Source organism: Wasmannia auropunctata, unplaced genomic scaffold, assembly GCF_000956235.1.
Source record: "Wasmannia auropunctata unplaced genomic scaffold, wasmannia.A_1.0 LD336071.1, whole genome shotgun sequence".
In the NCBI taxonomy this organism is placed as follows: domain Eukaryota; kingdom Metazoa; phylum Arthropoda; class Insecta; order Hymenoptera; family Formicidae; genus Wasmannia; species Wasmannia auropunctata.
In genome coordinates this window covers 2,986,659-3,013,655 of record NW_012026819.1, presented here as the reverse complement: position 1 = coordinate 3,013,655, position 26,997 = coordinate 2,986,659, and the positions used below count along the sequence as shown (strand labels likewise).

General features: G+C 40.1%; 3 protein-coding genes across 8 annotated transcripts in view; 1 reads left to right on the top strand and 2 right to left on the bottom strand.

Moving 5' to 3' along the window:
• Positions 1–26,997, bottom strand: part of LOC105449951 (protein slit) — a 352,872-nt gene that overhangs the window by 206,419 nt on the left and 119,456 nt on the right. The window lies entirely within an intron of this gene.
• LOC105449950 overlaps positions 1–26,997 on the top strand; it is a 261,548-nt gene that overhangs the window by 134,311 nt on the left and 100,240 nt on the right. For 3 of the 4 annotated variants that reach the window (XR_974406.1, XM_011689435.1, XM_011689436.1), the window contains exon 3: positions 4,486–5,248. Coding sequence is in view for 2 of the 4 variants with exons in the window: in XM_011689435.1 (XP_011687737.1) it covers positions 4,486–4,819 (334 nt within the window). In the remaining 2 variants the exon portion in view is untranslated. Of the gene's footprint in view, positions 1–4,485; positions 5,249–26,997 lie in introns of those variants that run through there. The other variant, XR_974405.1, reaches the window with a different exon arrangement.
• LOC105449949 lies at positions 1,095–4,503 on the bottom strand. Of its 2 annotated transcripts, none has more exons than XM_011689432.1 (3): positions 4,438–4,503; positions 1,560–1,818; positions 1,095–1,416 (listed from the first exon to the last, which is right to left on the bottom strand). In XM_011689432.1, the coding sequence occupies exons 2-3, from the start codon at positions 1,752–1,754 to the stop codon at positions 1,234–1,236; spliced, it is 378 nt and encodes a 125-aa protein (XP_011687734.1). In that variant the 5' UTR covers positions 1,755–1,818; positions 4,438–4,503; the 3' UTR covers positions 1,095–1,233. The 2 variants fall into 2 exon arrangements, with proteins under 2 accessions (XP_011687734.1, XP_011687735.1); XM_011689433.1 differs by lacking the exon at positions 4,438–4,503 and adding an exon at positions 2,389–2,456.

The following is a 26,997-nucleotide window of genomic DNA, read 5'->3' as shown; positions in this document are numbered from 1 at the left end:
AACGCGTTTTACCCCGCGTTCTCAGCAATTGCGCAATCGGCCGTGTGTGTAGGTCCATCCGTTAGACACGCTTCGTTCATTCCGCTCGTTACTTCTATTACTCCAGACATTTACATGCACACTTTATACGTGCGTATGTATCGTCACGCGCGCGCACGCGCGCGGATTTGGCTCGATCGCGTTCGCCCTTCGCGATGTATACGTACAGCAGCGCGAATGGGTCGCTAACGTTATCCTCGATTTTCTTCCGGACAGAAATCCGAGATGAATACGAAGTGAATAAACGGGCGCGACGGACGGGGCTCATCGGCAGTCTATCGTTCCGGGCAAACAGTCTCCTCTCGAACAAAAGAACGAGCCAGCAGCGTCAACACAAAAATCCCATTTACGTCTCTCGCGCAGACGTAAGCCGGGCCCGTGGAGGCAATCACGGTAGCGCGCGCTCTCGAGATATCCGTGTTAAATAAATTTCAGCGGGCGACCCCTTTCGCGCGCCCCCGGTATCCTCGTCGGATTCGTCGACACAGGGAAAACATCAGGACGGTTCTTCCTCCTTCCTTGGGCGAGAGTGTGTACGCGCGGCAACGGCGGTCGTTGGCGTCGACGTTGGTGTCTAAGCGCGCCGAGATTGACAGCTCGAGTGCGCGCACGCTCGCTCCGAAAACATCGCCGTAAGATACGCGCGGGCGGGTATCGCGAACGGCACATATTCGCGCTTAGCTTACGTACACGCGTATACGTTTCTCTCCTATCGAGTGAACGTACACACGAGCGATGATTATGTACATATACGTACGTGCGCCGCGCGCACCAACGCACGCCGCACGCACATGTACACACGCATATACACAGGGATTCACACGAGCGACTGTATAAACACAGGCATACGCAGCGGGAGTATAATGTACGCGGCGAGCACCACGGCATCGCGTTATCCCTACACGTCTGTCCATTATTGCGATAGCAGGCTGCGTCAATATTGGCCCAAAGGGTTTCACTGTGATTGTCTTCCTCGCGTTCATACACACACATACACGCACGTACGCACACATACACGTACGCACACGTATACGGCATTAGGCCCGGCTCATACGCGATACTCTAGCCTAGCTGCCTACACCGATCGACAGCCTCCACCGCATTTCTCCTCTTCCTCCTTCTTCTCCTCCTCCTCTTACCCCTTTTCATCATCGTCTTGTCCTCCTCCACCATGCCGCCGGTTCTTCTCGTCGTTTACTCAGCTTCGCACGAACGATCGCTTCGTTCAAACTCTTCGAAAACAGGCACATCCGATTTCATGATAGCTTCAAATAGTTCGCACCGTTCTTGTCCAGCTGACCGGCTAACGGTGCTGCCCGCTTGTTTGCGAATACGTCGGCGATATGGAATCGCCATGAGGAGCGATGGTTTCACGGACTATTTGGGATTTAACGATCGGTGAGATATGAATTATTATTCGACGCGGCAATATAGAGGGTTTGCTCGCATAGATGAGATAGCAGAAGAAAAGATGTGTAATATTTCTATATCTATATATATATGTATATTTTATACGTTACCTCGCGGATCGAAAATAGCTGCGGAATAGATAAATCTGTGTTTAGCTGGACAGAATTCTGTACAGGATTGTATCGAGTAGCGAATTTCCAATTCAGTGACACGCTGAAGATTATATCTCTGTACACCAGCTTATTATAGATTTCCCGTCTAACTAACCGTTTCTGCTGCACTAACGAAGATCTGTGCTTGCACATTACTGGCAGTGTTTACTCGTTGAATCAGAGGCATTAGGTATTTCGTTGAGAGATAATCTAAATTCTGCAAATTTCCACATACATGCTTTCTATAAATAACTTCAATAACACATCTCTCTATGCGAAGATTATCTCTCAAAAGGCTTTATCATGCCTTCATTTATTTATGCATCGTTTTGACGAATGAGAGTGTATTTCTAAAATTTTCCGGAGCACTGATAATTGTATAATATTTCGCTTTATTTTCTCGAACATAAATTTAAAGTCTTTAAAAAAAATTAATATGTTTTGTTATTATGATGTATTAATTGCATTAATACATGCATAATTCAATATTACAGAATTTTGATATGGATTGCCTTAATCTGCCTAAACGTGCCACCGGAACGCGAATGCATTCGTGCCATCTCGTTAAAGATTCCATGCGCACTGTCTCTCGAGAGCGGATTCGCACCTGTTCTCCGCTCTCGAATGTTTATTTTTTGAGGGCGGAAGAGGAGGAGCCGAGCATCGTTAGATGCCTCGCGAAAAGAAAACGCGGGGACCATCCTTCGTAGCTGAGGACTCTGTTTGTCGTGTATACATGCAAACGGTTCGCGGCAGACACAGGCAAGAAGTGCGACGGGACACGTACGATATAACTACCAGCACCTGGCGCATAAAGCCCTGCACTGCATACGTTATGAGAGAGCCTGCAGGTCCGCATGCAGCGCAGCCGTAATATTTTCAGCTCGCGCCCCCGACTACGTTTTTACGATACACTTGACGGCCAGAACGCTGAGTTTCCTCCGAAGCTGCATCGATGATATTGGAAAGCACAATCAAAGACGGCGGTTTATATAGGCACTTGCAGAATTTTATCGTCTGCGTAGCTTTTATTGCGACACGCAATTTACGCACGTGGCTGCTGATCTCGATAATTTGATGCATAAACCGATAATATAATTTTAATTCGTATATTATAAGAGTTCATTTTTTTAAATTTATTATAAGAATATCCGTGTGATGTGCAGAATAAAATATAAATTATACGTATTATTGGCATCACGTAACTTCTTCGGAATAACAATACGCAAAAGTAAAAATGAATAAAAATAGCAAAATACAATTACATAGCAAGAGTTGTGTAATTGAGATTTAAAATTGTTTGCAATGTTCAACTACGTTATGGAATCTGCACGGCTGTGACGCATATTTAAAAGATGAAAATTGATAAAAATTTTAAATAAGTGTCACTAAATTATATTTTCAATACAGCACAATTAAACGTCACATTTAATTTCTTCATTATGTAGTTTGCCGTCTCTGCAAATAAGTCTGTCACGCGAATGAATGAAATGTCATTTGGTATTCAATTGTAGTAAATTGTATAATATTTAGCTCGAATGCAGGGGTGAGTTATATTTACATTGATGAAATACTGTTATCCTGTCAATCCTAATTTATATTTTAATATTCTGTTCGCGCGGCACATAATATGCAACGGCATCCTTTCTCGGCATAATCTTATTTCCGGAAAAGTAGCACCATTTTAATTCAGTAAATTAAACGTGATATTCGATATAAAGGTAATGTAATATTTAATAAAATAATTAATAAAAAGATTTATTTAATGGAAGCTACGATATTACCTATTTATATATACATATAACCTTAAGAGAGAGAAATGTCATTGCGGAAACATAAGCGGGCACAAGCATAGCGTGAAATTCAATTGCGTTAAAACATGTTCATAAAATATGCTTGTTTTAAATTTTTTCTTACCATAAGACATGTCTCGCTAGTTGAATGCAACAGGTGAATAGCATTGTTCTACGTTACGCGAATTGCAAAGTGTTCCGAGATATTGAACAACATCTACATATGTTTGCAAAGTGCAACACGCACGATCCGCATCCGATTATCGTGACAATGTTGACTAAGAACATCGCCTGCATCATAATGTATAGACATGTACAAATGAATATCACATTCGCTTCGGATGCGATTTTTAATCGCGTGCAATTAAAATAATATTACTTGACACAAGACATATATAATAACCTGTTAATTCGATATTAACTATTAATTATACATGTCTGCCTCTGTGTATGCGTACATTTTTAGTTATAAATTAAGGTCAATATAAATAATATATAAATAATTAATTTATATTGCAATATATTTATTTTAATGTATCGTTTTGTACGGAATTTACAGTTGCTATACTCATTTCTATGTTTCAGTAATATTGGGATACATATTATATTTATTATATTTCATTAATATTAAAAGGAATTTATATGTATATATTCTCTTTTTCTTTATCTCTCGGTAGTAAAAAAATAAGAAATTTTAATCAGTACAGAAGTTAATGTTTATAATTAAATTTTAAAAATGTATTAGAATAAAGTAAAATGATAATATATAAAAAGGTTCTGTGTTACATAATCTAAAAAAAAAAAAAAAATAAATTATTTGAGGTATCCAATCACAACATTATCAGCGGTCAAAGTCGAACACTAGATTACAATATGATTTCTGAACCGAAAAACGAGTCGACATAATTCCTTAATTATTACATTCACCATCGCGCACTCTTGAGAGAAATGAAGTATGTACGTTTATCGTGGCTCAAAAATTATCTTGAATGCACGTAGGAAGTGTTCGACCGACGATCGGCTGTTATAATACCTCTACGTACGTTTTTTGTGCACTTGCTTTCTATTAAATGCCAGGTATAAAATTGCAGGTTACAGCGGCCCATTTCTCATGCGTCTGGCCGAGCATGGAGAGGAACGAACCCGAGCGAATCGGTGAATGAAATGAGTTTCGGTCGCGCTAAGATCGTAAGTACCAATCCCGTTCTTCCAGTTTGGCTTTCACGGATGGCCGGTGTGCGTGCCTACGTATATACACGAACAGGTTATGTATGCGCACACCAAGATATCGCACGAGGGGGGTTACCGCTGCCCGATCGAGGCATTCCACCAAAGTTTCCGGCTGATGATAAACTATCGCGACGAAAGACAGTGGCGATCATTCATCAGAATTCATCTGATCTTTCGAGTTTATTGCCGAAGTAGCATGTATGCATTGCTGTACACGATCGTCTATCCCTTCAATTTGCATTATTGCGTATGCGACGAGGCTGGTCTTTAATTTATTATGTTGTCATTTAAACAGAATAAGATAATATATGTATATTTGTATATACATATATGATAAATTATAATTATCAAAGGAAATACAAATTTTTTAAATATAAACAGTAGAAAGACAAAATGTTTTGTCATGCATATTTTGTCTGTTTGCACAATCGCAAGCAATTTATAGTTAGTATTCACGAAACAATACTTATGACATAAAAGCTATTTCAAATAGATACCTATTTTATCTCTCTCGTCAAAAATATGAAAAAGACCATTTCACATTTATGAAACCTTCAGCGTGAAAAGGATAAGCGCAAATAAAATAGAAAAGAGAACAGGTCAAAATGTGTACTCTGCGTGCTTGTACACGCGAGTCCGTTTTTAATCATTTATCGCCGTTACGATCGATCGGGCGTATGTTCAAAGCGCCTCGCGATGTATTATTTCACGGGCTAAAACCACGAAGATTATGAACTACCGAGAGAACGGGCTCGCAGACGAACGTGTATGTTGACGGCAGATGGAGGTGTAAAGCCGCATCATAACATAAATTATTGCTGGGTGATCCATCAGAGCATAGCGGCGATTAAACATAAACTCTTCAAAGAGAGCTAAGAAAATATAAACTTAAAATTATAATCTCTGTAATTTAATGGCACGAATAAATTTGAAAATTTGGTTTCTCTCATTTTTACATAACTATTTCCATATAGAAATGTCATGTATATTTAAAAGTAAAATAATTACGATAAAAAAAACTGAAGGAAGTAAATGTAAACGTGGTCTGCGAAAAATCTCTTAAAAATTTTAAGATACATTTTCAAACTTGGAAAAAGAAATTATTAGTATTCGATGAAAGTTAGGGAGATCTTTGAATATATTGTTAAGCGTAGTTGGTTAAAGCCAGGTCCAGTTCGATCAATCCCGTCGGTTCGAATCGCGTCTCCCGTGCACGATTCGTTCGCCGCTGTGATGTCGCAATTTTTTAATAACGCGGCCCTTCAGCATGAATTGTAAATAAGGCGATCGCATTTGCATCCTGATGGCGCGCGACTCCCTGAACTCATCAGCGTCACGATCATGCCGGGCGCGATATTTATTCCACGATCGTCGGTGGACCGCCGCGTCGCGTCGCGTCGCGTCGCGTCGCATCGGCCGGCCGCGCCAACTTCTCCTATCCCCCGGGTGGACGCGGTACTAATTACAGAAATAATTAATGCCGCGACCACCCCTGCGCGTCACGCGGGCCGGTCTGGCGAAAGATGAAAGTGCGATACAAAAGCCGGTGGAGAAGGGAGAGAGAGATCAGAGCGCCGAGTAAATTAGCGCGTCTCTAAGGTACACACGGCGTGTCTCGGCCTTTGGTATAATGGATCGGGAATGGATTAACGGCGGTGCGAAATGTAGGGAAGAGAGAGAGAGAGAGAGAGAGCCGCGTGCGCGGGTGGCAGCGTGGTCCCCGCGTAGATCCCCCGGTACGGAGTCCCAGCGGCAGCGTATTCTAATGGACAAGCCGCCGCTGTCCACATTAGCCCGAAACAATTGCATTGTTTTTCTCACAATGACGGGGCGCGCGTGCGTTCCGACCGCGGGGGTGGACGGGCTTCGTCTCGGCGGTGGAATATCGAGGGGTTCCTCGCCGCACAACGACGTGAAACCATCTCCCAGCCGCTGTTTACGCACAATACTCACCGTAAAGAATCTCGACGAGACGCGGCGTGCGGATGCGGGAACACGACCGCCGAATTAATTGCCATTGTATTTGCATTGCGAGAAATAGCTGGCTTTAATCCTGAACTTGGCAAAACCGAGAGAGTAAATTTGAAATTGCTTTACACATGAAACAACATAAAAGAGAAATAAAAAATTTGTACACGGAAAGAACAATTTTGCTTGATCCAAATCAATAAAATAATTTTTGTTCAATAATCAAAATAATTTTGTTGGAAAGTCAAAACGATTGCTGGAATGTCAAAATGTTTTATAGCAACGTCTAACATTTTTAACTTTCCAACAAATTATTTTGATTATTGAACAAAAATTATTTTCAGATCTGTATTTAGCAAAATTTTTAGATCTTTCAACAAAATCGTTCTTTTCGTGTACAAAGTATTATAGGAAAAAAAAAAATTATAAAAAGATGAACCAATTAACCGATATAGCTTTATTCATATTCTCTTCTGAGAGTCTCTGTTTGAAATAATTACTATAATGAATTGAAAGGTATGTAATTTTATAATCCGTTTCAAACTCGGATATCGTTCATCCATCATGTGACTACGCTCAATATTTGACGCATTTTTCCGTTTAAACGAAACATTGCGAAACACGAGACATTATTAATGCTGATTATAAATAATTCGGTTCATTGCAATTTTACTTATAATTTGCTGGCATCGATATCCGCTGTCGACATACTGTAAATCGTGCAATTCTCAATCCAATTTAGCAAATGGAGCTAAATCGATCATCCATGAAAGTACTCGATACAGGGAACGGCTATCGACTGGTAAATTCGTTAGTGAATATTAGTTTTAATTAAAATTTCGAGGGGATGAGGATTCATCATTGCGCCGCCGCTGCCGCCGCCGCCGCCGCCGCGAGTCGTTAACATGGCGGCTCGTCTATTTCGCCGTGTAAATTATGCCCAGGCCGGCGGCCGCCGGTGTGCACCAATGATAAAGTTTGTTTTTTAATTAAAAATCTGCCACCCGCCCGACGGCATTGGTGGTGAAAGGATCGTCACCTCGCGTGACAGCCACTCTCAAACACGCGCCAACGCGACGTACTGCTGTTCGTTATGCGAAACGCATTTCGATTTTGTCGCGACGCCCCTGTATAAATATCGCGGGCTCGTCGGGCTGTTTAATCGGTCGAAAGAGCGTCACGACGCGACGCGGACGCCGCGTCGTTCTCCATTCATCATAACGTGTCAGAAATTGCCTGTCACGACGATCTTTGACAGCGCTTCGCGTTACCTGCGTGAAGATAAACGCGGCGCACGTTAAGATTTTATACTAGATTACTAATCAGTACGCATACACAATGCATATAAGTACATTATATACGATCGATGCTGATACTGATAAAACATTTTCAATATTTATGCGTTGATACATCTATCGTACTATTGCATTTGGTTCGTTAAATTTAAATGGCCGATTATAGTTCTTCCGCGTACGACGTGATTTACGCTCGTTGATGCTCCAAACGATATTAACTAAATTCTCTGTGTAAATAATTTAACATCGCCCTCCACTTGCATAAATTGCTTTTGATATACGTAAGCGAAATTGATAATAGCATTTCAATAATTAAAATATGAAATTATATTTATAACGCGAAAATATAATGGCGAGATTGGAGGAAATTGAACAGCTGCCATCAAGTGTTGCAAAATAGTGGAAACTTTCGCGTTATCATTCTCGTACTACTGTCGGATATCGAAGCAGACAGAAGATCGCGAGCAATTTTCATTGTTCCATTTCCGCTTACAGGTATTTCTTCCCCTGCTTTCCACTGCAATAGCAGACTCTCGGATTAGCTTAGCGAGAAATGTTTTCGGTAAACGAATACCAACGTGTATAAATTGATATGGCTGCAACGTACCGCGGCGAGAGAACGGAATTTCGAAAGCTTTCTGCGAAAGTAACCGGGAGGAAGCAATTTTCCACGTCGTCCGTATTTGTAGTTCTTCGGTGTGCGAACGATTCTTTGTCCTGTAAATAGCGTACTCTCATTGGCACGCGTCGGACATCGTGTTTGCCATGTCGGGGGCGAAATACCGGGTCGCGCGCCGCATCGGAGAGCGTCAACTGAAATTCAACCGCTCACACCGCACCGTTGCATCTACCAACCTACCTAATACGTGCACATCATCTGGTGGCGATCCCGCGGCTCGAAAAGCGGCGGGAACGACGACGCGATGGCCGGTTCGGCCGCGATTTATGAGGTGTCGAAATTGCACGTTGTTTCTCGCGAAATTTATGGCATCGGCGTCGCACAAGTATCTGGTATCCTTGGTATCGGCTTGCCTCCTAGGCACGCAGGACGAGGCACCTCTTATTATCGTGGCGGGCCAATTTATCGTGCACCTGTCAGCGATCGCGATCTCTTTGATGCCCCTTCCCGGGTAAGGACCTATCTTCCCCTCTCGCCCCCCCCGCCTCCCCAACCTTGGCGGACGTTAACTTCAAAGGCAACTTTGAAGAATGGTTCCCCGGATTCCCGGGGATGATTGTCGTAAGAAAGGGGTGGAATGTTATTAAAGGGTGATTCGAGGAATTTGGCGTACTTCTCTGACATCGTCGAGTCGCTCCGAAGTTATAATGAAAGAAAGCTGCGTCTAATTAACGTTAAGACAAACAACGCGAAAGTGGCCGACGGAGGGACTAACTTGATTGCGCGTACGCGCTCTCGCCGATCTTTGTATCCCCGAGATATTATTCTCCGTAATTTATTTATGGTAAACTTTTCTCTTATCTCTGTTGAGATGTGTTGTCTCCGCGCCGCTTCCGCTTTCGCTCGCATTTAAATTGCACCAACTTTTTGACTCACACCTTGTTTAAAAGTTATATAATTGCTTTTTAACATTTGTCACATAAAATTTTACTTATGGAAATATTTTCGTTTATAATTCGCTTTTACAATGATTGTCACACGTACAGTTTCGTTTTACTTAAACAAAATTTTGTTTGGGGAAACATTGCGGAGAATATGCGTGGTCTTTTCTCTTCATTACTGCTATTGGAATATTTTCAAGTGTAACAAAAATATTAGAGACGGCTTTTAGCACGGTTGGACATAAATTGGTATACGCTGCATGTATCTTGTTTTTTTTTCCCTAGAACAAAGCCTTCTTCGGAAGCAATATATAGTAATCCTCTAAATGCGTATTCGGCATGTATTCGCGTTATCGTACATATCTGATAAAAGGATTGGTCTCGCGCGAACGTCGAGAGTAAATCAATTTTAAAGCTTTCGTGGTTCTTTCACAAAAACAGATACTAACTTCACTATCCCTTTTGGATCTGCGATCGCCCGTGGAATTTCCGGGCGATCGACCGAGACTTACTACCGTCACTTTTGAATTGTACGGCGCACCATTCAGAAGAACGTTTCACGTCCGGCTCGTCGATTGTGCTCGCGAGCGCTCGCACGCTCTCCGGATGCACCGTAATTGCGTCCATAAAGACCGGAGTTGCCGTTCTGTCTCTCCGCTGCGTGCGGGGCGTAATAAAAGAAAAGATCACAGATGCAATAAAGTGGCGGGCCACCTTATAAGCGACCGACGCCGGTAGGATCTTACGCTAGATAACGTAGGCAGGACGAATGAGAAAGAGAAGGGCGTAGGAAGGAAAGAGATGGAGACGTGGTGAACGTAAAGAGGCCAAGGTAGCGGACAGAAGGAGCAAAAAAGAAAGACGAAGGGACGTAAAAGCAGTAGAAACAATATCGAGTGCATTCCTCTTCCCCTCCTTCCACCAGCCGCCCCCCCGTCGCGTACCTCTTTCATTTCCAGCGACGGCACGTAGAGCGCAATTGCTCGGAGAGCAAGTGCGTCTCTCTCTCCCTCTGTCTCCCTTTGTCTTCTTCTCGCGCTTTACTTCGCCAGTTCCACCACCGTCTCTCTTGGTCTATCTATCTATCTCGGTTTGCCGCGTGAGCTACCAGTGTTTCGCAGTGTAGCATCGCGACAATATATATTCCAGGTACTTATGGGGGCGACGGCACATGCTCGTTCTCACCCTTATTGCAAGGAGTATTCTAGCTCTCTCTTTCTCTCTTTCTCTTTCTCTCCCTCTCTATCTCTCCCTTGCTCTTCCCCATCCACTGTATGCATCCAAGACATCCCCTCCCCCTCGTACACGCGCTCTCTGTACCACCGATATTGCCATCGAAGAGGACCTTCCCTCGCCTGCCCCGCGGAGATATTATGAGTATAAAATATTCAGAAGCCGCACGTGGATGCGGACACACCACGGACTTGTCTAACGGGATGACGACTGGTGTCTGCAAAGTCTCAAGTTGTAGAACACGTAAAATAATGGTTTTTGTCCAGTCCTTTTTTACTATGCGTTTCGCTATTCATAAATGCTTACCTTCAATTTTTAAATGTTTAAGAGTGTTTTACTAATTTAAGCATTAAATTAATTAATCAAATTAAACGCAAATAATCTGATTCTATTTTTTAGCTTGTGATAATATTGATGACTCCTCATTAGGAAATTAACAACACGTTTTTAGATTTATTTACTCTACTATGTAGATATATATTACATGGATAGAATTGTCTCACTTCCGAGCACAAAGAGCGAACCTTTCGACCGACAAGATTATAGCTTCCGACGCACGCTCTAACGGAATGTCGTCGCCTGAAGTTCCGTCGCTGAGCACGTGCAAAGATTTGCAGAGTAATTCGGATGTGTTTGGCTGTGACGTGAGACCAAATGCAATTTGCATTCGGTATTCACGGAAGAAGATTGCAAACAGACATTGTTTGATGCATATTACAAGCGCAGCTAATTTCGTGCGGATAAATCAATTAATATTTTAATATACGGATTTCTAACATTTTCATGCACTGCATAATCATGTTTCGGGCAGTTTCATCTGTTCGCAATTAATTTCGCAATTTTTAATTACTTCATATATATTTTTAATCACTTTTTATATATTATTTATATATTAGTTTTGTTAATAATTTATAAAAACTGAAATTAATGTACTGTAGCACAATTTGAATAGAAAATTTAAATAAATTAATAGAGATTTTAAATAAATAATGAATAGACATTTTAAATTAAAATTAAAATTTATTAATTTAAACAAATTAAAGCTGTAAAACACGATTCTCTTAACTAGAGAAAATATCTATTAATTTATTTAAATTTTTTATTCAAATTGTGCTACAGTACATTAATTACAGTTTTTATAAATTATTAACAAAATTAATATATAAATAATATATAAAAAGTGATTAAAAATATATATGAAGCGATTAAAAATTGCGAAATTAATTCGTAGTAATTATTTGCATCGTTATTTATGTTTTGTATACAATACTGAACAGATGAAGAATTAAATTGTAGAGATTATTTAATGTTTGACATAATGTAAGATATAATGTAATGCATTCAAAGAGAATTGCAAATATGTGAGAAATATTAAATATCATATTAAATACAAATATATGATTTGCAAAAATATTTGGCATAATGTTGAGGCTTAAATGATATTGATAGCGATACTCGCACAGGAATACGTTTTGTAATGAGTATACCAATATCTATATAATTAAATCTCCATATTTCGCTTATCACGGCAAATCAGCGGCAAAGTTATGCTAACATGTTGCCAATTAACAATATACGATACGTTGACAATGTGTATAATACGTATAAAATGGATCAATCCAGCACTGCTTGTCCCAACGGGCCTATCGTACTGTACAATGCTGCAAAGGATTTCTCATTTGACACTATGATATCACTATCATCATAAATGTATCCGACGCGTATGGCTAACCGACTAAACCTCGGCAGTTGACAACTGAAATATCCCGTATAGCTGTGATATACGCGTAATGCAAAATAATCGTAAAATTAATTGCGCATAATCAAATATCTGCCACTATAGGAACATAATTACAAACGACGTGACGTTTGCAAAAGACGAAGGGGAATTAAAGTTAGAAAGATACTAAGTTAAGAGAAGATTCGATATCACGGGAATATTAAACGAGCACTTTAATTAAGATGAACCTTAAGAGAATCATTTTTATTGAAATTCCTTGTTACTTCATGCTAATGAAGAATCAAGTAAACAGTGTCTATGCAACTTCTCTTTTTGAAGCGAGATAAAAGAATGCTGTGCGAAAAATCTGAGAAACGAATACATTACTCTAGTCAAATTAACTTGACATATGTAGATAAACGAGGGATATACATATATTTTATCAAAGTACGGCTACCGTAGATATACATTTAATTACATTTCCTTAGCTCTCCGTTTCCATCGCCTTCGCTTTTGACCCTCGCTCGAGGTAGCCACCGTTCGATTCCGCTGATGGCGAGCCGACCAGGAATGTTAAAGGTCGACGTTCTCACGACCTTTGAACTATTTCGCGTGCATTTCGCGCTGAACTTCCACGCATCTAGAATATCAAGAACGCTTAATCATCTATTAAAACCGCACCGATCAATATCAAAAGGTGCCTATCTCACAAATAGCTCGAAATTACGTAAAATATAAGCGATACCCAACGTCACTAATATTAACTAATAAATGCGAATGTGTGTATGTCTGTGCCCTTGGTCAGAATGTACAAAAGAATACTAACTAAATTAAATTTTTTGATTGCGCAATTCATAAATAGTAGATTTAAACGTACGTATATATATATATGTATACGTATACGTAGGTATATATACAATTATTTCGTTTCATAAATTATGTTTAATTGACCGTGAAATAAATCTTTAAGCTATGAATATGGTTTTAGTGTCGGCAAGATACACTTGAAACGCATTCTTCTAGCGATACGCAACAATGTATCGCAGTCGATATCCTTCGCTTGAATCGTAGCGAATGATCTGATTTTTTTGCTCGCAGTATCGGAGTTAATTGGCCACAAAGTGCCGTACTTAATAGTGAAATATGGGATTCGTTAGATCGAAGAGGGCCAGAAGTGAACCGGTTCTTTCAGAGTGCTGTTGGGTAACAGCATCCGCTAGCGAACACATTAAATTTAGTCAATAATCTATGACAACTTCTTATATCAAAACTGTTGGCTCATAAAAAGAAGAAAACTCTTTCTATAATCAATATTATTTTTTGTATTCTAACTTTAATATCGCAAGTATTTTACATTTATTAATATTAATGAGAAATGTAAGAAATTAAACTGTTAAATTTCTTGACAACGTCTTTCTTTAGACTAATATTTATGTATGTATATTACTTTATTTTTAAATTGTATTTTTGTCTTTCTTAGTAAAACGATATGTAACTGTTACAAGGTAGAAATTCTTTATGTTAGACATACACTTTTCTTTGAAAGCTTGACGATTCGGGATAATGAAAGTAGGGAACTCATACCTTGAAAGGTTGAGGGTGAGACAGCACGGGACGAGTAAATGTCTGCTAAGCGGTCAAAGGCATTTACGCCGCGCGTAGAAACCAGAATCGGATTAAAAGGGGATTGATCATTAGCTCTACTGCTGTAAGATGGCATATAAATGCATACGAAAATGGTATTTTTTTCATTAAGTCAATAATTATTATTTATGCATAATAAAAACTGTCTATATATGCTAGTATCTTTAATTTTGTAAATTAATGAATACACTTTTAACGAATACACTTTTCTAATTTTCTACTTTCATTGCTATTTTTCTAAAAGAATAAGTAAAAATGATAATGTATATTAGAAAACTTAATTCTTTTAACGCGTATTTGGCTCTGTCAACCGTAAAAATGCAATATTGTGATTTTGTTACCTCTCGATCCGACCCTGCTAGAAGTCCTAGTTTCGTGCCGACATTTATTAATCGATAATGTGACATACACTTTGTAACTCAAAGTACTTTCTCCGAAGTGTTGCATATTGAATAACACCTACCGCCAAGAAAATTTCATCTATTAATTAAATCAAGTTTATTATTTGCATTTTATAATTTAAAATTATAATTTAATATTAAAAATGACACATATTGACATTCGTATTGACATCATTTTTGTTTAAGTTTGGCAATGCGCTTTTTATTTCTTTGCATTTTATTAAACTAATGTTGATAACGAAATTAATTAAACTAACAACAATGATTTAATGACTATAATGTAAAAAAATATTTGATACAGTAAACGAACTCGACAATTAATGATACTAGTACTAATATATAGAGCTCAAATAATGCATCGCGTAAATGCATTCGAATCATTTAATGGCATAGTTTTTATTTTGTGTTGTGGCAAAAGGAACGAAAGTTTAACGCGACTGCGGACTGTACACTGTATAACATGAGCAACGTAAGTCTAGTATCGACTGCGAACACATGCCAGTGACCTATAGCTACAAACTATAGACGTTCATGATTAGTGGATAACGCAAACCTCGGAAGTTACCCCTTCTTACTCGCTTCGTTCCGTGTTGCAGTAACAGCTACTTAAAATTTCATAAATGTTCGTTTGCCCGTCTACGCTCTGTAAAATGTCAGATTTCATTCGGAGCGAAAGAGTTCTGATGCCTTTGTTGAAACCTTTAATGAAATCTGTTTCTCGCGCTTTTGTTGCGTGCAGCTGGCAGCTGATAAAAAGTTACAGCAAATCGAGTTATCATCAGATTCAACGGAATTTTCACAATAACGGATTACCAACAAATGCATAAAAAACCGGTTGATGCTTTAACGGAGTCGAGGAAGTGGATACTTTATCTGGCACCTGCATGTAAATTTAACAAAATAATTATATATTTATAAATCAATCTTCTATTAAGCTCGAAATTAAATTCAAGATATTGAACATTTTATTATTGTTTTGGACGCATTGCAAAAATAACAACAATTAAAATATCATGACGTGAAAAATAGAAATATTCACTAAATAGATTACAGGATTAATTGTACACATTAATTAAAAACAATGACGAAGTCTGAGATTAATATTTAACAATCTATGCTACAATTGGCACTTTCATTGAATAATTGCAAATCTCTCATTGTCAGACGCTTCGGGTTTATTTCTAGTAGGTACGCCAGACAGAACATCTCGAGGTTCAATAGTGCGCGACAAAAATATTTGGTCGATCTTCAAAGAACGGTATACAGTTGACGTGGTCGAGAGGTGTCTGCGGATTTAATGAAAATTGCTGACAAGCGAATGAAATTTTCATTGCGCTTTCGGTGGAAACGACCTATGGAAAATTTGTCCAGTGACGGGGCAGACGAATGAAAAACAGTTGGAGCCGTACGAGCAACCTGCGGTCAAGGCAAAAAATCGTTTATTTTAAGTGCGACGTAAAAGACGAACAAAACCGCTTTCGTTCGCTCGCGGTCGAATGCAACTGCCAATTTGAAGAGACGGGGAATCACTTCGGGAGTTCCGCCAGCGCCGTTAAATCGTCGAGCGAAAATTGTCGATGAGGCAACGCCGGCGACGCGCCTTAAACGAATCCATTCTCTCTTCCGATTTAATCGAATCCTGTTTCGTGTTTGACTTCGTTAAGCGATTAGGAACTTCCGTTCCGTCGCGAGGATCCAACGCTATCTCTCGGCGCCGTCGGAGCGCGGAAGAAGAGCGCGCAGTTCCTAATTATTATTTAAATTTCGTTCCTATGAGTCGCGCGCGCGCGTGACGAAGTTTCGTCCCTTAGTTTTGCCGTTCGTATAAAAGGGGATCTTCTAAGGGACGGCTGCCGCGTCTCGTGAATGCGCGATCGTTGATACGGTCGGAAACACCGACGTCGTTTACACCGAGTCCTTCTCGTTCCTGTTTTCAACTTTCCGGGCATGCGGCCAACCGAGATACCCTTACGAAACTCATCCTTCGGACCGGGAGGGTTGAACACCCTTTCGGGACCATCTCCGTGTCGCCGGTCTCGGGGGGATTGCACGCGTCTCTGACTCTCCGACTCGCTCTCCGAGATGCGCATAGCCGGTGCTCGCTCGTGTATAACTAATGGCGATCCCCCGCGGGGCATCTGTTCGGTGGCACTCGTCTCGCGGTTTTTGACCTGTCGAGTGCCAAATGACGCCGCACGCAGTCCGATTAATAGCTTCGGTAATTGTATCAGGCACCGGGGCAAAAGAAATCGATGCGCGCTAGCAGGCGCCGTGACATTGCTATCGCGAGCACAATAGAGGGCCGCTTGCATTCAGCAGGCGAGTCTACTTCCATTCCTAGGAACGCGTTCTGTTGTCGACTGACTGGCAATAACATCGAGAACAGTGAATGGTTGGTACGCAGGTTGGAGTTTGATCGATGTTATAATGAATAAATATGAAAAATTATCGAGATAAGTATCGAAAAATCAAAGGATGCGAGAAGAGATGTGTAAAAAGTAATAGAAGCTATTTATCTTTTTCTCAACATTAATCTCGTGAACATCTGCTGCTTATAGAAGATGGGTTACCCACATCCCATTCTAACGGTATATAGGTATATAGGTATATTTGAAAGGAAATAATATATCTAAAATATATTGTTGTGCTACTTGTAAGAAATGTTGTGCATTTTTGGTTTACATTTATCGCGCGCTGTCAAAAATAACAGAATAAACGCGAAACAGAATGCTCGACGGTGAGAAACGAATAAATCTCCGGTCTACCTATTTATATAAGGAATATGCCAGCGCGCGTGTTACGTACGTGAATATTTACAGGAGCGTTCGACGGGAAGACCCTTGCAAATTATATTTGCAGTTAATCTACTCGTCGCGTTAATTTAACATCTGCGAAATTCGTAGGAAACCTGGTTAGCTTCCGCGCGCACGAACTCGCACTGCGCGCGGCTCATAAAGAGTAACACCAGACGTTGAGGAAAATGCACTTTACGACGAGTCGGGCGCAGAAAAGTGCGGTGGAAACGTTTGTGTGTCGCTAGATTACGGTCGTTGTGTGTGCATTAAGACCGGCTGCAATTTGTCTTCTTTTCGCGAGAAATTAAAGTATAAGAGTCAGAGCGTGGATGCAAGCGCGCAAAGAGAGCGAGAGAGAGAGAGAGAGAGAGAGAGAGACGCTTCCCATAATCTTTTTCGTAAATTTCATCTGGGTCACATCGGGGTGCTCGTGGCCATTTTCTGCCGTTACGCGTAGCACTCTGGCGTCGCATTTCCGCGGAATCGCGGTTGCGTTTTGCGAGAAGCCAGCGGCCCAACGGTCAGCGGTGGCGACGGCCCTCAAACCGATAAAGCTAATGCAACCGCGTTGTATGTGACGGATAAAAACGTTCGGGCAATAGATAATAATTATTACACGGTAACGAAGGAAGCGGAAGCCTCGCGTGCGTTCGAGGAAAACGGATAAGGCGCGCCGCGCCGCGCTACCAACTACCTCCCTCCACCCCGCGACACATGCAACTACTTGGCAATGAGTCGTGATAATGTTTATTTCCGTCCGTGAAAGTGCACTAATGATGCATTAATGCCCCGACTGAAATACGAGCGACGTGCCTCACTTTTTCTTTTCTCAATGCTCCGGCGCATATTGGCTTAATCGTTTCTTTTATTGCATTGTAGATAGATTTCGTTTATACTATACTTGACGATAAAGTTATACTTATTTACCACATACACCTATATTAATAATATAAATGCTTGTAATCTTAATACGAAAATTATTGTCGAAAATCTTTAATATTTTGATATGTGTCACTTTCAACGTAATGCGCTTACAATATTACAATGTGCATTTAATATTAAATGCGCATACAATAAAATTTCCTATTTTAAAGCTAATAACGAAAATAATTGTATTATTTGTTATAACACTACAGACTTTTTTCACTTTCTTTTTCAATATTGAGGTCGTCAAGAAGAGCATGATATTCAGCGGCAAAGTACGATCAGCTCCTTCGGTCGGATGGTAACTGGAGTGACACGATGATCGATACGAGAATCTCAGCATTATGCAAATTGAACGACAATATCCTCTTAAAATTTTATGCGCACGGCTCTCGAGGACACTTTCTCATCAAGCCGTGCGTAATCTCGCAATCCGTATTGTTAAAAAAGGAAACCGTTTTGACATTAATACTGTATACGTTGTTTTCAACGTTACGTCAGTACCACGATAAATCTTCGAAGAAATGGAACTTCCGGCGCGGTCGAGGAGGCCGCTCGACGAGAGGAATATTTTTTTACCTTTCCGGTTGTATATAGCGCGCGCGCGACTTATGCGGCGGGACCCGGTATCGGCTTAAACCGCTCGCATTATTCATAGATCAGATGTAGATCGGTATATTTATAATGCATGAGCGTGACAGCTAATCAGCCACGTAAGGGACGTCATAAAACGTCGAGATAATAATGGAAAATGCATGCCTTGTATACCTGCGACCGGCTTATGCCGGCCGAGTATGCGGCGGGCGTGCGCGCGCGCTGCGCGTGAGAGAACTTTATGAATTTCTAGAAGAAGCGCTTAACGACTCTCTATTCTGAAACGTTATCTTCATGGCGCGGGACATTAATGAAAATGAATCTAATGTCGAGTTAATGGTACCTTAGGTAATTAGAGCCATCGTTTTTCAAAACGCGGGATGCGCTTACGGCGCCATCGATCATCGTTTAAAAAGTATTATGCAGTACATTTACTTTAGAAAATTAAGTCATAAATTATTTAACATTACGAAATAAAATCTTCCATTGAGAAAAATTGCGGAACATCCGAAATTATATTTGAAAGCTTTGCTCATTCGGAGTTCAAAACGATTTGGATGATAATCCTCCTCCGACTCTAATTAATTCGAATTCTCGAATATGTACCCAGCTGATCTTTTATTAATGCAACTCATTTCCGAAATAGTTATATAACTGCACCACTGCACTGTAAACGCATTTTAATAATAACTATTAATTTAATGAGCATCGAGTTAACCGTTTGGTAATTATAGGCGCAGGGATTATTAATGAGAAACTTGTAGCAGTGCTGTATAGAAACTTTGCGTTTGATGGGGCAACTATTGTGAACAAAATTTGCGGCTGCGTGAGCAAGAACATTATCCTATTATAGGTAAACGTTATTACGCGCGATGCAATTATGTAAGTAAGTAAGTAATTAAATCACGATTAGCCATTCACCGCCTTAGTTTAACAAAGTTTCGCCGCATGACGACCCATCGGAAACGCGTTTAGCGACTCAACGGAGTTATATGCATAGATCCAAGACGATCGGTTTCTTTCGCGTGCACAAAGGAAGGAACCTATCGTTTTCATCGTCAACATCGAGAACGGCGAATATATATTTTTACAAGATGCCAACGATCTTTCAAATCGCTGTTGAACAAGCTCGATGCGACGTGCGATGTGCGGGCGCGTTATACCGAGTACCGGATGCAATAACAACGTTCAACTAATATTCGTCGAGACCAACCGAGAACGCAAGATATTTCGAACGGCGTTCCATTTCGCGAAAATGAAGAACGACCGGCATAACTCACCAGCGGGGGTGAGAGAGGGAAAAAGAAAATCGTGGTTTACAATTCAAATGGAGCAAAATCGTCGTACGAAGTATGCACCGGTAAAATACATCGCCGCGTAATGGAAATACTTTGTGCCGGTTCGTGTCGCGGTAATGCCCGTGGTATGCGCTGGAAAGGGGCGGAAAACTTGTTTCCCTCCTTCCTTCCTTCTTCCTTTTTTTCTCCGCCGTAAACCGCACACCGCTCCCCGGCCGTCGTCGTCAACGCCGCACCGCCGCGCCGCCGCAAACCCCGCGCGCGGATAAGGGGTGGTTATGGGTTACGGATACCTTCAACTCCGAATACTCCGATTGTCGCAGCTTCTCCGGTGCTCTCCGCGGATTATTACTGCCGATAAGGGCAAAAAGAGAAACGTCCCCGACAGCGGGAATGTAACTTCCGCTTTCCGCTTGGCCGAAATACCCGCGGTGGGTTACCGCTTCCCGCGTAGTCCGCATACCGTATCTTCCCGGGATGTCTACCCAAATTTTTTGCCTTCCGATTACGTCACGTTTCTAGATAGCGCGTAATTTTCCCGTCGGGATGATACTTAATTACATAGAAAGACATAATATTTTACAACCAACATCGAATCAAAACTGTTGTGCAAATACGATTACGTTAAATTGCCGAAATACAGAAATATAGTAAATACAATAATACAGAAATATAGTAAATACAATAATTGAAAATAAAAGACAAACAGTTGTAAATCGAAAATTTGTTCCATATTTGTGTGCGGGGAATTGCGATATAAATTTTACGTAATTAAACTTTGTTATATTAAAAATTTAAAACAATTGCAATATTATTACCTATATTGTGCCTATATGTGATTTATTTTTTAATATAGAATATTTTAGCTTGTTGTTATTCATGCTGTTTGTTTTGCAGTTAAAAACTGTTCTATATTACCGCTCACTGTAAAATCCTTTTGCACATAACCTATCTGCACAATGAACTGTATGTTATTTTAGATATTTCTATACGAACAGTGAAATATATCCACTCTCATTGGTATCACGATGATATATTGCCGCGACATACATTTACTTTAAGCTCATCCTGAAATAATATCTTCGTGCACGAAGGGTATGTCCCGAATCCAATCTGAGGAATATTACAGCCTGCTCCCCTAAGCACCGCGTCATTAAAAATATAATAATAATAATTTCGCAATTACCGTAAAATCACGCTACATCCGTTCAAACAATCTCCCCGGCGATGGTTGGATTTCTATAACGGTTACGGGCAATTAGGAGGCGCAACGAGCGGAATAAACATCGGAAGGACACACTGGGGACACCTCCTACGTGTGTCTACTTCAAAATAGCGCTTTCCATTTTCTTTTTCTCGCGGAGGGGCGCACGTCTCACGTTGTTTGCTCGTCTGTTTGCGCGACTTCCAGCATGCGCAGCGGCCGAGATACTCGCTAGAGCAAATTTGCGAAGCTGCACATGCACCGGGGCCGGCGGTGATTGTCAAAGATGGCAGCGACGTGGCGGCGGGCGAGTTCGCGGAGGGCACCCGGGAACGAGGTGGGAGGGGGGGGGGCCGGACTTGTTTGGACGTTAGCGTATTCGTCCCTTTCGTTTTTTCCACGATTCACGAGCGCGCAGACCTCTTCCAGACAGTTTTTACGAGCATTGCATGCAGCGTACCCTGCAGATACGATGTAAACGTTGAACGGCGGATCGCCTGAATTCAAAAGAATAGCCGGTGCGTGTCCGCCGTCGTTCCGTACCGTGAAAGCGAATTTTCGGTAGGTATTTTTACGGCCGCGGGGGCTCTTAAGTAAAAGCGGCTACATGCGCGCGCGATATTAGCCCTTTAACTGCCTGTGAAATTCTTTTTTAGATCCTTCTTTTCCCGTGGCACCGTATTAAGCGCCATTACTCGCGGTTGCCACCTTCGCCGTATTTGACACAGTAGCTTTTTCGATAACGTCGTAACGGTGTGTCACGTTAAAATGTGCTCTCCCGTCCATGGGCGCCTTAATAAAGAAGCTTTACGCACGTGTTTTATTAGGTATATTACGCGATGACTTTGAGCGCCAACCTGCGCAGGATATGAGGGAAATATTATTACTTGAGAAATCGCACAGTAAAAAGAAATGATTCGCAGTTCATTTTTTATTGCACGAATAAGATATGTTTCATACAATATTGGACTATGTATCTACTTCCAAACTATTCATAAAGCTTTGCTGCAAGCTATTTGCTGCCCTATCTCTATTTATCTCGAGATAACATTCCTCGATTTATTCTGATTGTCCAATTCAACTGATCGCCAGAAGCGTTGTGTTTTCCGATTGACTTCATTAAACTAGTTCAATAATCCGCTGTTCAATGGTTCGCCGTTTAGCCTTTAGATGAGTATTTGTACACACTTAATATATAACCGATGCATTTTGTTTTGTCGTTTATTCTTTTTAATGTGGAATTATTTACGGATGAGAATCAAGTTCGATCGCGTTTAACGTGGAATTAGAATTATACAAATGCATTTATAGGCATAGCGAATAACGTTGGAAATCAAATTTTTAATTTGCATTTCTTAATCAGTATAACATATTCAGATATTTGTCACAATTTTACATTTTACAAAATAGTATTTCGGAAACTATTTTTTTTTTTTTTTATATAAAATAACGTGGAAATTTGATATGATGGCTACTACTATTTACAATTGCGCAATTTTTAAATTGCTTTTTTCACTGATTGCCAGCGGATGTATATGTGCAAGTAAAATTTTCACAAATATGTTATACGATCGATTTCGAGATTTTTTCACGCGTAGAATACCCTTGGACTATGCGTAGTTCGAAGTTCAATTGCATCAGATTTGTTTCACAAAGTCCTTTTGATGCGCCCGGCGTGCACGTTTGCGACACTGATAGCACGCGTCCTCTCAACCGTATAACATGTCAAAGGAAAAGGATCGCGTCGCATTCGCGTAACGCGAATTCGAAATCAAGAGTAGAAAGAAGAAGTCAGCAACTCGCATTACGCGAAAGATACGGGGGAAGCCGAATTGCGTAAAAACAGTTTATAACAGGTTTGCGTATAACGACTGACTTGATCCATTTATGCTTACTAGTTTTGCGGAAATTACTTCTTTTTGTATACAAAATTTCGCATATAAAATTGAGTATTAAATCGCGTATCACGCATACAATTGTATTTCGAAATCGAATTTTTTAATGCTATTTGCACAATTGTATAAATCTACAACGCGTGATATTTTATTCACGTTACGTTTGTTTTATCCTCACGACTATACTTGCACCGCTGCACAGTTAATTACTGGACTGAAGAACCCCGTGTTGCTTTTTACCGTGATGCTTTAATGCTCCGCTGAGGCGTCCAAACGTGGTAATTAACCATTCGAGTTTTGGGATGGCTCTTTTTATGCAGAAATAAAATATAACCGGCATTCGACTGATTAAGATATACAAATAAATGAAATGAAGTATATTTTTTTCAATTCACTTTTATATTCATTTTCGCATAGCGCTTGCGAAAGCACGAGATACTGCAGTAAATCAATAAGTAAATATTCCATATTAAAATACCTTCTTTTCTTATTTCATATCTTTTGAGACGGTATTAAAATTGCGAAGAATTATTTCTTAATTCGACAATTGAATAAATAAAGAATTAGTGCATTTCTTATATATTTGTGGACTTTTTAAAAATGTGTTTTATATAAATTTCACGGTTTGCGTCATGAATTTTTATAATACTGATAAAATTATCATTTCTTGAAATTAAAAAGAAATGCTTAACTACATATTCGAAGCGTCTTGGGTTACTCAACAGTTCATGAATATTTATTTAGTTGAAAAATATTTTAAGCCAAATTTAAAGAATAGTATTTTTAGTATTTTTCTTACTAGCTTTTGAATGCACGACCTTTTTGAATATAATTTCTTAAGACTTGACACGTACTTTATTACCAAGCGCCTTTTCGAATGAAGACGTAATGTGTCGAGTTTATCGTGCGGTAGTTACCACGTTACGATATATATGCGGTATTTTTTATGTATTCGGCGCCGCGATGCCCCGTCGTGCAAACGATTCCCGCGACGGCTCGCAAACACATTTTTCGCGCGTTCACGCTCGCGTTCGAGCTCGACGCACGGCCGCGGCCGGCTCGAAATCAACGATGAACCCTGCATTTAGCCGCGTAATTATCCTGTGCGTGGCTGCAGAAAAAACGTCGCGCGATTTTATCTGCGAAAGTGGTGCGTGGATAGAGCGAGTGGGATAGGGCGAGAGGTGCGAGCGAGAAAACCGGAAGAATCGACGGCACGCGGGGTGCACGCGGCGCGGCGGCGGGAAGAGTGGCATTTATGGGAAATCACAAGCCCGGTGGTTAGACCCCACCGCGTATACACTGCACACAACTTCGTTCGGACTTCGAAGGGAAAAGGTTCCCCGGCTCCGACGCGGCGCCACGGAATCCGTGGAAGAAAAAAATGACAGGGTTGAGCAGCCGATGCGTAAATGCGGCGGAGTCACGCGAGCACGCGCGGCTACGCAATTCGCAGAACGCCTCATGCCCGTTGAGCTTCCCGTGGGGTGGGTCGAGTAGTTACGCTCGTCGCAATCGCAAAAACGAGCCGTTCCTGCTATTGCGGCGACGAAATCCCCTCCGAACGCTTCGATCGGTCGCGAAACGACCCTTTGAACTTCGTTGGCGGCGGTCTGCCGCGCTTCAGTATCCGAGTTAAGGGTGAGTCCGTCGTTAAGGGCATGTCTGAGAGGATAAAGTGGTCGCGGCGATATTCTTGTTGCGTATGGAACGGGGACTGACTTCTATAAAGGTAACAATCTATTTTTATTTAAATTTTATTGTTAGAAGATTATTATATGTCTTTATTACTAAAATTGATGATTATTCATAATTCAGCGTTTTAAAGTCTAAAAGAGTGTTTATGAAAATTATCTGATTTAGAAAATATTATTAGAATCAATTATATAAAGTTATTATTATTATTCAAATATTTGTGCCTCACTTAACTTATAAAGTTTTAAAATTGCTATTTTCAAAACAAACGATTTAATTATTCTATAAGGATTTCATAATTTAATTATTTATTTTAAATGTAATTATAGTTATAGTTTTCATATAGTTACTTTATACTTTATTCAGATTGCATTTATATGTAACACATATATTATTGACTTACAATACTTTCGGCAAATTATTGCTTATAACTGGTGAAATTTACGTATTCGGAAACATTGATGCATTTTATTTTAAAATTCATACTGAATATCTGTATACTTAAGTATATAAAATCTATTTTTAAATGACCGGCAGTGTAACGATTTTCACAATACAATTTATTTTAATGTATTATTAGAGAAACACAAAAATGGAAACTGAAATTAATTTACGATTATACTGAGAGGGAAGCAGAAACCATTCATTTCCGTATTATACTAACTGTGATATTATTAAGGTTGCTATATTAATTTACGTTACATAAAGATTTGGTTGGCTGTGCAGTCATCGTATAATGTGATTGGTATAATGAAATGCTTTGTTCGCTTGATTTGCACGTTTTTATAAAATCTTATTCCAATAATATCCTTTTGATCCTTTGTTCGTCGAACAAAGGGTCGCGCGGGTCATTCTCGGATATAATTAATAAGCCAAACTAGCCGAATTATATTAATGTTTACAAGAATAAATTTCAATAAATTATGCTGCAGATATGCACCGATTAATCCCTTTTACATTAGCTTTCATGAAAAAATCAATCTAGCAAAAACCGCGACGCTGAACATTTACAGAGAATTCATTCATAAAATATCAAGGTGGTATACGTGCGCGCATAGTAAATAGCAATTAATTTTGCTCTGCCATTTTTGTGAGGCAATACACAAATTGGATAGTCCGCGAATATTACATTCACAACGTGCACGCGGATAAGTAAAATGCAATTGTTTATTTGAATTCGGAGAATGGACGTGCGCGGTTGCGTATTGAATATTTTATATTTATTCATTACGCAAATAGTCGCGTTTCAGTAATTCTCGTGGCGTATCTGTTCGTACACCGTATTGTAATCGTGAGGCTGAATCAGCGGCATTAATGCATCAAAGCCCATAATGTACGCGGTCTAAGTGGAGCATTAAACATAAGCGGTTTTTCTGGATAAATGTAAACGTAAAAAATTTCTCATTGCTATTCGTTATACTTAATAATTGTACAAATTGCTATTGCATGCATTTCGATTCGCTATTTATTTGGATTAATAAAAATTTGTTGAATTAAGCTACAATTAATCGCGCTTTTTTTACGTTAAATATGTTTTTATTAACATTTACTATTTACAATGCTGTTCGTATTGTAAATATAGGTTTTAAATGCACACTTCAGAACTTTAAATAATAGTTCTGCAAAATTATTATCTTGTATGATTTTTAAAATGAAAATGTGAGAAAACATGATTTCTAATAGGTATTTACTATTCCAAAGTAATGCACGACAAAGGTAAAGCTTTCAAATGTACGATTAATCTAACTTTCTTCGTACGCCTCAGTATTTGATCAAATATATCGACCGTTGGAGGTACTCAATATTAGATACGTGGATATACGTCAATTCAATGAGCCGAACCGCCCTCAATGTACGACGTATCGAATTCCGTTCGCGAAAAATTCACTTCCGTATCGTCGAAACCGAATATCTCGTTATCGTCGTTTCATCGACGAAACGGCTGGCATCATTCGCGAGCTCCGAATAGAGAGAGGGGGAGCGGTCGAAGAAGGGAGTAGAAAATGCGTAGAGGATTTTGCAAGTGAAGCAGGATGAAGACGAGTGGACAAAGGGATCTTTTAGGCAAATGAAGGACGAGGGAACGATACCGAAAGGGAGACCCCCGCGGCAAAAGAGAAATGGGATAGGCGATCAGTCGGTGGGAG

Excerpts from the sequence above, each read along its gene's own strand:
- LOC105449949 (XM_011689432.1), bottom strand. The coding sequence starts at position 1,754 with ATGTGCAAGCACAGATCTTCGTTAGTGCAGCAGAAACGGTTAGTTAGA. Across the intron at positions 1,417-1,559 it reads AGCTATTTTCGATCCGCGAG|TCCGTGAAACCATCGCTCCT; the intron begins GTAACGTATAAA and ends AATCCCAAATAG.